Source organism: Poromitra crassiceps (assembly GCF_964638095.1).
Source record: "Poromitra crassiceps genome assembly, chromosome: 15".
Lineage (NCBI taxonomy): Eukaryota > Metazoa > Chordata > Actinopteri > Beryciformes > Melamphaidae > Poromitra > Poromitra crassiceps.
This window is the reverse complement of record NC_139634.1, coordinates 39,720,532-39,734,048: the sequence shown is the minus strand read 5'-3', so window position 1 is coordinate 39,734,048 and position 13,517 is coordinate 39,720,532. Positions and strand designations below refer to the sequence as shown.

Below are 13,517 nucleotides of genomic sequence, written 5' to 3'. Positions count from 1 at the left end.
TAGATCATAGGTGAAACACACTTTGAAACACCTCAGAAAGGCCATAATCAACATCTGCCCATCGCCCACGCATTCCCCGGCCCATCTTGACTCGCACAAGGAGCGTCCGCACGCACGCAAGCAGGCAGGCAGGCACACAGGCAGGCAGCAGCAAAAGCGCTTCTGACACGCCCGCTGTACAGCCAGGAGGAAGGAGGAGAAGACACACGGAGGGAGGAGTTTGAATGAGAGGGGTGTTTCCTGTTGTTATGGAGGAAATTACTGTTCAAAACTATTGTTTAGAATGTCTGACGGTCTTACTGATGCCAAAAATGAATGGTTAAAGTGACTGTTTCACAAAAAGCCATTTATCTCTGAATAAATTTCCAGACGCTGAAACCATGCTGTACTCAACGGCTAATATCTACATAACTACTAACTCTGCAAACTAACTCTTTTAGACAGAGAAAGCACACATTCTATTAGTTATTTTTAGATGATTGGTGTTCATGAATTCTTAACAGAAAAGAATCCTCGGCTGTTGCTAAAATGAGCCAGAATCGTCAAAAACACCCCTGGCACAACTTACCTACAGGAATGAAAACATGGCTGGCATTCAATGTGTTAACAACGCATTATGTGGTTGCGCATACAAACGCTGTAGCAACATGTCCACAGATAGAAGTTAGACAGTACAGTACTGTGTGTACAACTGAGACACAACTTAGACAGAAGTTGTCATCAACAGTGTTACTACAGCTTTCACTATTGTTGCTGCAGGACCTGCCAACTTGGATCTTGAGGTGGAGGTTGCTGAGGTTCCCCCGAGTTTCAATATAGGAAATCCCAGTTCAGGTGATGTCACACAGGCATTCCTGACCTTTGAACTGGGAGATTCCTAGTTCCCAGTGCAACTATTCGGGGAGCATAAATCAAGACTTTTCTCAAAATACTTTATTTTTGTCCATATTGGTCATTTGCTTCATGATGGTCACCAACTGCATTTCAATCAGGAGAGACTAGAGACCAAAGGATGAATAAAGTGATATTTATTACAATAAAGTGAATAATTTACTACAGAAAGAATGTTGAGAATAAAGTATTGTTATTAGTCTTTGGCGGTTAGACACCGCAGGGAGATGTTGAGAGAGCTGCACCAGCCCAGATCAGCATCCAGATATATCCCCCTGCAGTGTCTAGATACTGGTGGTGCTGGTGATCTCCTGAGACTCATGATGACTCTTCCGACTGAAGAATGGGATAGGACTGCGATGACCGGGAGGAGAAGGGGAGGAGGAGGGTGCGAGCCTGACAGCAGCGATGATTGAGAGGCTGAATGAGACAGAAACAAGCATATTTAAGGAACCCGCCTCCAAGCAATAGGCTTACGACTGGGTTGTGGAGCAACGTGATAGGCTTACACTGGAGGTGCGTAGGGTGAGAGGTGATCAGAGCAGTGATGTGACACTATGCAATTGGCACTTCATCACTGCTCTCAATCAGCTATCAGACTATTCCTTAACTTCAGAGACACTAAACAGAGGAGAGAAAAAAATAGAGTTTTCCAAATTCCTGATGGGGAAGCAACCAAACACAACAGGAACATCTCATACCTGCCAGTGTGACTGGTAATGATTCAGACTTTAAAGGCGGGGAGCCTAAATTGATGGCTTTAGTTGATTTTTGTTTAGATTAGTTGTTGGTCTTTGGATGATCACTGACTGGATGTTGAAGTTTGCCCATCTTTATTTACTCTGACATCACTGGTGGCAATGGTTACGAGGGACACACCGCCATGTTGGAATAGTGACTTCAACAACAACAACAACAACAACAACAACAGGAGAGACTGCAACCTCTTCTCCCTGATTTTCCCCCACATGTTGCTGGAGTAAATGTGCACACCCTGCCACACAGAAAGCAGGCATTTTCTTTCCTCTGCAGGGAGGAAGCGACCAAAACAATAGCCATCCCTGGTTTTGTTGTTACTCATCCAACATGGCGGCGCGTCCGCATAACCGCTCGTAACCCCCGCTCCAACAGCCTATAGAGGGCCTCTATTAATAAAAGCATCCAGCAGCTAGGAAGCGGCGGTGTACGCGGTGTTCTGGATGAGGCTCTCCTGTGAGAAGTGGGACAGCGGTGGGGTTTCCTCTCCGCTGCTGAAAAACAACAATCTGAGTGGTGCAGACAGGAAGCAGGAAGTGCCTGAGACAATACACACTGGAGAGGATTTGGAGCCCAGCTGCATTTTTCATGCACGAAAGAAGGATGCGGTCGCCCATAAACTTTTCCTTATCGCTGCAGGAAAAACAACCTCAGCGGCCTACCTACAGCAAAGGGGAATTGGTACTTAAAGACGCCAAGATCGAGTGAGACACACAGTGAGAGATGACAGAGATTTGTGCACTGGTGGAAGAAGTAGGCCTACTTAGATCTTAACTGAACACCAAACCCACTTTTTTCAGCTGAAAACCAATGTAGGCAGGTAGGAATTTAGTAGTGTAGTTGATTGTTTCAGGTCCAAATCCTGACAATTTCGTGCAACGTATTCGAATTCTATTTTGTTATTATGCATAATGAGTGTTTTTCATTGATTGAAACCCGGTGATTGTAATTGAACGCTGCTATTGGCTGATCATTAGTTCGGGCTGATGTAATAGTTCAGGTTTTTGTCACCAACCACCCCCCCTCCCAACCCCCTTCACTGCAACTTTTGCTGTGGACAGTGCATGATGGGCCCCCACCCAAACAACACACACAGTGGTTTTGTTTTCATATAAACATCTCTGAATGCGCTCGGCAAACGTTTGAAAGGGGCAGGCACTTTTCAAAAAGCTATCAGAATCAGAATCACTTTATTGCCACAATATGCAAGATTACATACGAGGAATTTGTTTTAGTGTCAGTATGCAGCGTCGCGGTCATATCAATATTCAGAGATAAAGAAAATAGGACAAATATCTAAAAGACAATCACAACATTGGTTGGTGATTGGATGGAGCATTATACTCATGCAGAATTATTTAAGAATAATATATATTATTGGATTGTAATTATCATTTATTTATTATGTAATTCTTGATTATTCACTTTAATGTTGCAGCCAAATGTGGAGCTAATTTTAATTTATGTAAATTTATATATCTGCTGGGTAGCTTGTGAATTTCCCGCTGGGGACCAATAATATAGCTATATTATAACAATATAATTTATTTATTGATGATATTGTTAATCTGAAACAAAGTAGCTAAACTAAAGCTGTCAGATAAATGTAGTGGAGTAGAAATATAAAGTAGCAAAAGAAAGAGATACTCAAGTAAAGTAGCCTACAAGCACCTCAAATTTATACTTAAGTACAGTATTTGAGTAAATGTACTTAGTTACTTTCGACCACTGGTTTTGTGACAGAAAAATAATGACTTTATTATAGAGGAGAATCTCTTTACAGGAACAAAGAGTGACTGCGAGGATGAGATGCACACCGCCTCCTTTGCCCTGAGGGTGGCGTTGCTTCAGTCCTGCAGAGTCTGTGCTGGTGTCCGGCTCTTCTCCTGCCGGCGTCTGTGTGCTCGTGGTGAATGATCTCCCAACAAAATGCCACCACACCCATTGTTCTCCTGCAGCATGCACTCTAAAAACCAAACAGGTTCTTCTAAGATCCACATTAGCACCTTAGGTCACTAGAAGAAGAAGAAAAAAAAACATCCCTTAAGCCAGTGGTTCTCAATGTGGGGTCCAGGGACCACCACGGGGGTCCTTGAGGGACATCCAGGGGGTCTCCAGAAAACGGATGAATTTATGAAACTTCACCATTATTTAATTTGTAAGAAGTTAACACAATTTGAGAACGTGAATTCTGGACAAAATCATATTTCATTAAAAAAAAACTCATCGGAGAGACACAATCTCAACAAATGCTGGCTCTAATGTGGACTAAATAGGATCATTGATACATTATAAAGAAGGTTGAGAACCACTGCCATAAAAGGTTCATGGAAGAACCCCCATATGTGACAGGCTTGCAGAACATGCCTCATGAACACTTTATGACGGGGTTCCTCAAGGAACCTGCTGGGTGTCCCTCACTTGAAGACCCCCAAAAGGTTCCCTGAAGCTCTTTAAACTTTTTAAAGCTCTTGTTTACTTGCAAAGTTCATGAAGTAATGAAGCCGTTTCCCCCACTGGAGGGCGCTGCAGGTTCACAAACAGGCAGCCTCACACCTGACATGATTTTCTCATATTGCATAAGTCACACAGTCATATGATATATTCATAAACAAACCTAAAGGCAAAACATTAATACAGTAGACAGTTGAACCAGAAGCGATGCATTTTTTTTAATAACAACTTAGACCTGAAGCCTGGAGGATTAATGCCATTTCACATTCTGTACCTCGTTACCATACATGCAAGTACCCATCTGAATTTGATGTTCAGTGCTGACCAAGGCCAAATCATATTTTGTAATTCTCTTGATTTGTTTCACTCCACTGAGCAGCCAGACGGGTGGGGTTAAAGTTTATACAATCACAGTAAAGTAGCCTATCCCAGCCTCAACTGCCATACTATTCTGTGGTTCACCTGAATCGATCTGAACAGTCCTGATGCGGTAAACTCCACCCAGCTCGGTAAAACCAACGCAAATAATTATTTGCAAGTACCATTCATTTGGGTCGGTGCAGGCTATGCATTCATCAAAACAGAGCTGTTAGTGTCTAAAAATTAGCAGCTAAAATCATACAGCAGTTAGGAAGTCATCAATATGTTCTGTACAGTCTGCAGACCCGGACCAAACCAAAGCTGGAAATGGGTGAAATATTTGACAAGTTTATTTATGAGGAGGATTATTGTAAGTGATATTTAATGCTATTTCACATAATTTGCTTGTCGAAATGATTTTGCCTGTCCTACCAGCCGTTCAGGATTCAAAAATGTTGAATTACGCCCTTACTGGGCTTTACATCACGAGAACCTTGAAGAAAACAAAGTTGCTCACTTTCACTGAGACTCCTGTTCTTCACAACACAGGTGACCACCTGTGTAATGTTATCACTGTGAAAGAATCATCAGAGTTAGGCTATTGATTTATTGATTTGTTTGTTTATTTATTTACGTTATTTATTTATGTATTTATTATAATTGAAGTGGTCAATCTAGAGTGACATTTTCAAGATATCCATCCAGTCAAGACTAGGACTTTCAAGTTAAAGAGTAACTAAACCCTGAATCTGTGTAAGTCTACTACTGTTACTGAAATTGCTATCTGCTATTGGCTGATCTTTGGTCAGGTGATGTCACCTTCTATAGACATCTATGACCATCACCTGGCCTGGCACAAAAGATCAGCCAAAAACAGATGGCAATTTCAGTAACATGCTTTCTACCATTAGATGTCAGGCTTTACACAGATTTGGGATTTGGAGTTTAGTTACTTTTTAATTGAACAAAGTCGATTATTCCAACATATCCATCAATCAAAATTGTCTCCAGAACAACCAGCTGTGAACGAGGCGTTAAGGATGAAGCTTTCAGAATAAATCAAGCAGCTGAAAACTCTCAAATCATTTTCAGGTGTGCTTTGGCTCAGGTCTGACACACACACACACACACACACGCACACGCACACAGGTCGGTGGAGGTAGGTTCCTCTGTGTGGTTAAGTCTCCTCGTCGTCGCTGTGGTGCTGGTTCTTCTCCTCGCTCAGGCCCGACTCGTCGATGTTCTCGAGCGAGTCCGCACGCTGTACCGTCAGCTCGGACACGCTCATGCAGGGCAGCGTGTTCTGCTCCGGGAACATCCAGGGCTTCAGGCTGGGGTTGTGCTTCCTCTTCCACTCCGGGTACTTCTGAGACGCCTTGTAGATCTTCTTCATGGCCTTGGACAGAGGAGGAGACAGACACGGTGAGATGTCCCATGGAGCAGTACGTTTATTATTAGTCATGTGAAATATTTCTAAACTGTAAAAAAAAGTGATGAGGCTGCATAATTTAGAGGTTTAAAGGGTAAGTTCACCCAAAATCAAAAATATGTATTTTTCCTCTTACCTGTATTGCTATTTATCCATCTAGATCGTTTTGGTGTGAGTTGACAAATTTTGGAGCTATCGGCCGTAGAGAAGTGTGCCCTCTCTCGAATACAATCTGCATGGCACTCATCTCTTTCCAGAAATCACGACCCGGACAATCCACAGACCTTGTTGTGAGCAGACCTTGTTGTGGAGTAGTTTTGTGTTTGTGTACAGTAGGAACAATTGTCTTTTGACCGAACTACACCCGATAGCTGCTAGTAGCAGCAGCTGCGAACTACACCCAGTTAGCAGCCAGTGGGTGTTAGTTGGTGTTGAAAGAAAATAGTTCCTACTGAAACTGCTCACAACAAGGTCTGCTCACAACAAGGTCTGTGGGCCCGGGGCATGATTTGTGGAAAGAGACATTGCTGTTGAGTTTTTCAAATGTATTTCTTTGGCGCTTTGAGCACCACAAGCCGAGTGCCATCCAGTTCCATTGTATTGGAGAGAAGGCAGACATGTTTATGGCTGTCAAGTGAAGGCAAATACAATGAGACTAGTTTCTTGCAAGAAAGATTTATCAAATTAAAAACAGAAAGTGGGTCATGGAGGAGCCTTTTGAAACCTGAGATATTTTCAGTTCTATCATTCAAAATAAAGTGTCGACTGACTGGCTTGGTTTTTCTCTTTTTAAAGTAATAAGGTAGACTTTTTGGGTAGAATGTCCTTCCTGCTGGTTAACTTAGCTGTTCACTGATGAGAACATAACACGTATACAAAGCTGGCAACCGGCCTACTTTACAGACCCCCTGCTGTTCTACATTCCATCAGGAGCCCTCAGGTCTTCAACTGCTGGTTTGTTAGAAGGAGAAAATAACCCTCCCAAAGAATATTAGAGGGGCGGGCTCTGTAAGCAGAGGGGCGGGCTCTGTAAGCAGAGGGGCGGGCTCTGTAAGCAGAGGGGCGGGCTCTGTAAGCAGAGGGGCGGGCTCCGCAGAGCAATTTAGAGAGAGAGTGGTGTCAGCGGAGGTCCAAAATGCGTGACTCATTAGCCAATGAACAGCCAGAAGGGGTCTCGCGCTACTTTTGAATGTTAACTCATTGAGTGCCAATGACGTCGATCGGCGTCAAATCAAATAGTAACGTTGAGTGCCAATGATGTCGATCGGTGTCAAATGCGTTTTTTGACAGTGGGACGTGGATCAAAGCCTCATGCATCTCCTGTAAAAATATTGTAGCTATTGAAGGTGTATAACCTATTTTACGGACCCATTAGGTGGCGACAGTGCTCTCCAGATTAGAGAAAGGTGAGGAAAAACAGCAGAAGAAGCCCCGTGATGAAACGGAAACCGATGCTGGAGCCAGAGCCGTATAGATTGCTCTGGCTGGAGCTAACGTTAGCTGCGAACAGCAGTCAATCCGCTCCCACAACTCAGCCCCTCTGTCTCTGCTGCATAGTTTCTCCACACGATTAGCCGCCAGAAAAGCAGCACCCGACGCCGAAGGGCCAAACCATTCTCAGCAGTCCGGTTTGGCTTTTCGGTGTCGCGCTGGGAGCCGGCGCACAAAAACGGGGCGCTCCGAAAATAGACGCTGGGTGCGTGTTAGGCTGTGTGTTAGTGTGGGGAGGAGTTTGCAGCTGAGGGGGGGGAGAGGGGGGTGGGGCACGCAGGGCACCACACAACTACACCACGTCACTACATCAGAAAATATTAGCTTCAGAGTCAGTGAATGTGCTTGAAATGCTTCATTTCACAAAAGGCTGATTATCTCAGCTTCTAATTTGAAACGTCTGTTTTTGGTGAAAACAACATATCTTCTCCGGCTGATAACTAAAGAACGGAAAATGGTATCAATAAACTTTTTTTTGCTGATGATACAATAGAGTCTCCTCGTTCTTTGGGCGTGTTCGGTGTTTACATAGTAATATCACACAATATTCTGTGGGCCTCGAGAAATCACTGAAAACGCTCTGAATCTCTGGCACTGGGAGCGTCCGTTCTCCAAAAGTGGCTGGCACTCAATGAGTTAAAATAAAGCTGATAATGTACAATTTGATTAAAAAAAAAAAAAACTTTCAAAGTACAACACAAACTGTCCATTTTGCTGCAACTCGACAGTGCTGATTAATCCAGACCTTACTTCCTGGAACTCTTGAGAGTAAAAAAAATGGTCCATTGGAGTGAATGGAGATGTCGCGACTCTTCTATATACACGGCTCTGTAAGCAGAGGGGCGGGCTCTGTAAGCAGAGAGGGGCGGGCTCTGTAAGCAGAGGGGCGAGCTCTGTAAGCAGAGAGGGGCGGGCTCTGTAAGCAGAGGGGCGGGCTCTGTAAGCAGAGAGGGACGGGCTCTGTAAGCAGAGGGGCGGGCTCTGTAAGCATTTTCAGACAACTGCTAAAAACATCTTTTCAGCGTAGCTTTTAAATAACCTTCATTTGAACTGTTTCTGTTCAGGATCCTAACACAGCTGACACGGGCAGGTACCCATTTTCACTGCTCTTGTCCAGGTAATGCTTACTTTTGTCCAAGTAATGCTTACTTTTGTCCAGGTAATGCTTACTTGCATGAGTGAACACAATGAGTGAACCCATATGTTTCTCTTTCATTTTCTTTCCCCCCTGTCCTTCCTGATTCTACTCTTGATCTGATATTTATGTCCAATTTCACGGCGGTAGTAGACCTATTTGTTGTATCCTTTTATCTTTCTATTTTACTTGATTAGATTGTTTTAATGCAATGCATTTTGCATTTTATTTCATCTGTCTTTGAGCTGAGCGTGTGCATGAAAGCAGCTATACCAATAAAGGTTTATTCATCTTCTTAACATGGATACCAACAGCATGCATGTGCCCCACACTGCTTTCTTCACACCAATAGAGGGGAGTAAAAATCCACAAACTCACTCTCTCTCTCTCTCTCTCTCTCTCTCTCTCTCTCTCTCTCTCTCTCTCTCTCTCTCTCTCTCTCTCTCTCTCTCTCTCTCTCTCTCTCTCTCTCTCTCTCTCTCTCTCTCTCTCTCTCTCTCCCCTCATATAAATGGATTGTTGTTTTACCTTTGGAGCTACAAACTGGGAGACTCGGTTCACCACCCACTTGGGGAGAGAGCCTGCAGACAAGAAGAGAGGGGGATGGAGATTACTGCAGTGTGTGTGTGTGTGTGTGTGTGTGCACGCGTGCGCGTATGTGTGTGTGTGTGTGTGTGTGTGTGTGTGTGTGTGCGCGCGTGTGTGTGTGTGTGCGCGCGTTTGCTCCTATGTGCACGTATATACATACAATGTGAGCATTGAGCCTTGGGTTCAGTATAGTTCACACAACTCTGATGACGGAGTACCAGGGCCTTCTTTACTGAGCGAATACACAGCTGGCTGACTGCAGCATGCACACACACACACACACACACACACACACACACACACACACACGCACACACGGATGTAACCCACCCCCCTTCCGTTCGCCACCCACCAGAGGAAGACATAAATAATGGAGGCCAGATAGCTGCTGACAACAGCAGTTTGATGAAAGTTGCCCCTCACAGCACTTAACCGGCTGGAGGCGTCACACACTTCCTGGTTCTCCTCAAGGAACCTGTAAAAGAAGGGAGAGTCATTACATCATAGCGATGTTCTAATGCTCTGCTTGGGGCCAGACTTTGGTGCCAGTTGTATTGAAGCCTATATGGGAGATGCAGCATGGAGAAGCACACTCAAACCCAACATGCATGCATCTACGTCCTATGACCTTTGTAGAAGAAGTGCCTCCACCAGATGAACAAACACACTATAGGCTACTGACTGATCCTTATGTGCACATTAGTGTATTTGCTGCTGGTCGTTCGGGTGCTTATAAGACAAATTAACTATTAAGAGACCAACAGCAAATAAACAAATGCACAAATTAGGGAAAATCAGTCAGCAGCCTCTTCTCTGAAGTGTGTTCTTTCATCTGGTAGAGCAGTGGTTCTCAAAGTGGGGTCCGGGGACCCCCAGTGGTCCCTGAGGGGTTCCAGGGGGTCCCCAGAAAAAAGGGGAATAGTTTATTTTCACTATAATTCCATCCATAAGTAACACAATGACAGAAGTATGACTATTTTGGTCATGGGTTTCATACACTTTCTGTAATAAAACATCTAAAAGCAAAAAATTGTGTCGTATTGTAGATGGGGGGACCCTGCGACAAAATCGTATCAAATGGGGGTCCGTGGTCTAATTTGTGTCAGTTTAGGGGTCCTTGACGTGAAGAAGTTTGTGAACCATTGTGGTAGAGGCATTTCTTCCCCCATGATATGTGAAGCGCTTTGAGTCTCTAGAAAGGTGCTATATAAATGCAACCTGTTATTTGTTATTAATAATAATAATAATTACTTATTCATCAAAGGTCATATGATCTAGATAGAGTATGTTGGGTGCTTCTCTATGCATCTCTCATAGGCTCCAATAGTCTGGTCTGGCCCCTAGCAGAGCAAAATGTTGGTATGATGACTCTTCCTTCTTTTATACGTTCCTTGGTTCTCCTCCAACCACACGGCGCAGTCGCTCTGACATCACAGAGAGAAATATCCTTCAATGCAGACCCAATAATAAATGTATCTTCTAGTAATTTACCTGACTCTCTTCATCCAGAGAGACTCCAGAGGGCTACAGTAGAATCTGTTTCTATTCCTTGATAACCAATGTGGAAGTGTAAAGGAACGATGAAGAATGAGGAGTGTGTGCGTCATCCACAGCTGAGTCGACCAATCAACATCGAGGATAAACATGAGTGTCATGAGTGTCATTATATCACTGAGTCATACGCCAAAATTAATGTGTTTGTTGTATCATTAAAGCTTATTAAACCTTCCTACTAGTCTCTCATTATTGAAATGTGTCAGGTTTGTGCAGGATGCTCCGTGTCGTGCAATTGGTTGAGGGCCGAGGCGATGTCTCGTCATAGACGCTGGGTTAGCTGGCTGGGGGCGTGGTCAGGGTGGGGTAAATCCCCCGTTCTATCCATTCAGCAAAGTTAGAATTTAGCTGATAGCCCAGCCCAGGCAGACACGATCGGGGATTTAACCACCGCAGTAAACACACATCTGAACAGACGTCTTGTGTTCTGCTCTAGAACCCCCAAACCTGTAGTTTAGAGCCGCAGCACCGTCTTTTGGTGAGTCAGCCCATTGAGATGTATTTTACCCCACTCGCGCGCCAGCCGTTTAACATTTTGTGGGCGTTCCCACACATGCTGACTGTCTCTATGATGGCGACTCTCTCTGACCAATCAGCAGTATGCAGTGTTTTCACATGACCTTTTGCTACCTCAGCTCGCTTGGAACCTTGACGGAAGTGCTACCAAAAAAGGTACCAGGTAGCAGGTAATATGGTACCTGGTACTTGCCCAATGGAAAACCAAAAAAGGCGAGTCGAGTCGAGTTGAGCCGGTAACATGTGGTGGTAAGTGGCTATTGACGGGTCGTCTGTCCAGTGATTGACAGGTGGAGCTGCTGCTCTGTGGACGAACCCCTGGCCATCGTAAACCCAATTTTTGGACTTCTAAACGACCCTTCAGAAACATATGGGTGATGTCACACTCATTAGACTCGCACTCACAGACACCTTTTGACACTTATTTTGAGGTGTGAAACACACACACACACACACACACACACACACACACACACACACACACACACACACACACACACACACACACACACCTCATATCCTGCAGTGTGAGTTTCTTACTTCAATCTCTTGATCTCCTCTTCTATCAGGATTTGAGTGTTTTGTTGTATATGAAGTGTTTTGTCATGAGCCTTTGTTAATCTGTTCAAAGTGCTTTGTAAATAACTGGGTGTATAGGCGTCACCCGTGGGTGCTCACCCTTGGGGTCGACCTGGGTCAGGTAGTACAGGGTGCAGCAGTTGGTCCCGTTGGACTGGATCAGGTATCCGGTCTGCAGAGACACCGCTCGCACATAATCCTTCTTAGGAGGGTAGTTCTGCAGGAGAGGACGGAATCAGACAGAGGAGAAGAAGACAACAAACAAACAAACAACCAGGTGTAAACAACCAGGCATCAGGGTGCATTGCCATTGTTCCTACACCCCAATAGTCTCAAAAATGTCCGATTGGGCCCATTGGGCCGAAGACCCATTGCTCCGAAAATACACACTCTTCCATCATTTTCCAAACAAACAGTAGCACATGGCTAATTATTATGCAGAACGACCAATCAGCATATGCAGATGCTGCCAATCAAATGGGAGAAGACATTAGGAGGCAGGGCCGACTGATTGCGAGCCATGACTGGTAAATGGTAATGCCTGCATTTACAGTATATAGCGCTTTTATCCAAAGCGCTTTACAATCAGTAGGTACATTCACCCATTCATACACTGATGGTGGCAAGCTACCACGCAGGGTGCTGGCACAGCCATCAGGATTCAGTATCTTGCCCAAGGACACTTTGACATGCAGACTGGAGGAGGCGGGGATCGAACCACCGACCTCTTTTATCCAAAGAGATTAGCGCACGAGCCGCTCTACCTCCTGAGCTACAGCCGCCCATGAGTCTTCATAACTGCAGGGAGAGTGTGTATTGTCGGAGCGATGGGCTTGTATGTATGAGGCCATTTACACCTGGCATTAACATGCGTTTTCTGCCATCAGATTGCAATCCGATTGTATTTTATCACTTGAAAGTACAGGTGTAAACACCCCCAAAACGCATTGAAGAAGGATTGCAATCTGATCGGCCAAACCACCTCCGGAGGTGGTCAGGGACGCATTATGACAACATTTAACACAAGTGTAAATGCAATGCGTCCTCTCAAAACGCATTCAGCAACTACCATACGGCGCGCACACACGCAATTCCACGGCAGCACCGCACCGGTGTGTGCCCTCATCTCGCCGCTGTGCCAAATGCGCACACACACAGGCAGCCTGTCACAATGGACCGGCTAAAAAATCTTTATCTCCCCCCCGCTCCGCTTTTGCACAACAATCGTAGCGTTGCTTCAAAGTTTTGCTGTGGAGGTTTTGACACGGCTGTAACCACCTGTGTTGCGTTCAGGTAACATTCTAAATTACACTGTTATACAATTGAGAGCATAATTTCTCTTTTATATCAACACTTCTCCTTTGGAAAAGGAGCGGAAAATGAGGGAGAAAGGGTTCGAACCCTTTCCCCCTCATTTTCCTTTCATATAAAAGAGAAATTATGCTCTCAATTGTATAACAGGGTAATTTAGGATGTTACCTGAACGCAACACAGGTGGTTACAGCCAATGACATGCACGGAAAACGTATGCGTGTGTGTGTCTCGGACCCAGTGTCATTGTCAATAAACAGATAAAGAAATAGATAGACGCAGTGCTGCGTGATCGGCCATCGTTTTGTCCAGGTGAAGGGGACGTTCACTGTGCATTTGAGCTTAACAATAACCTCTATTTCCCTGAAACATGCATGCACACGTTCAGGGGGCGCGCGCGTGATGACGTTCGAGCTGGAGAGCAATCGGATTGCAATCTGTTCACCCAAAACG

The 13,517-nt window shown here is 44.7% G+C and overlaps 1 protein-coding gene across 1 annotated transcript in view; it reads right to left on the bottom strand.

Moving 5' to 3' along the window:
* Window positions 1-4,305: 4,305 nt before the first annotated feature.
* The window catches only part of stard15 (StAR-related lipid transfer (START) domain containing 15), a 36,536-nt gene continuing 27,324 nt past the window's right edge, over window positions 4,306-13,517 (bottom strand). The window contains exons 4-6 of the mRNA XM_083652308.1: window positions 11,853-11,970; window positions 9,045-9,097; window positions 4,306-5,857 (exon numbers count right to left, since the gene is read on the bottom strand). Coding sequence (XP_083508434.1) covers window positions 5,639-5,857; window positions 9,045-9,097; window positions 11,853-11,970 — 390 coding nt within the window. The 3' untranslated portion in view covers window positions 4,306-5,638. The remainder of the gene's footprint in view (window positions 5,858-9,044; window positions 9,098-11,852; window positions 11,971-13,517) is intronic.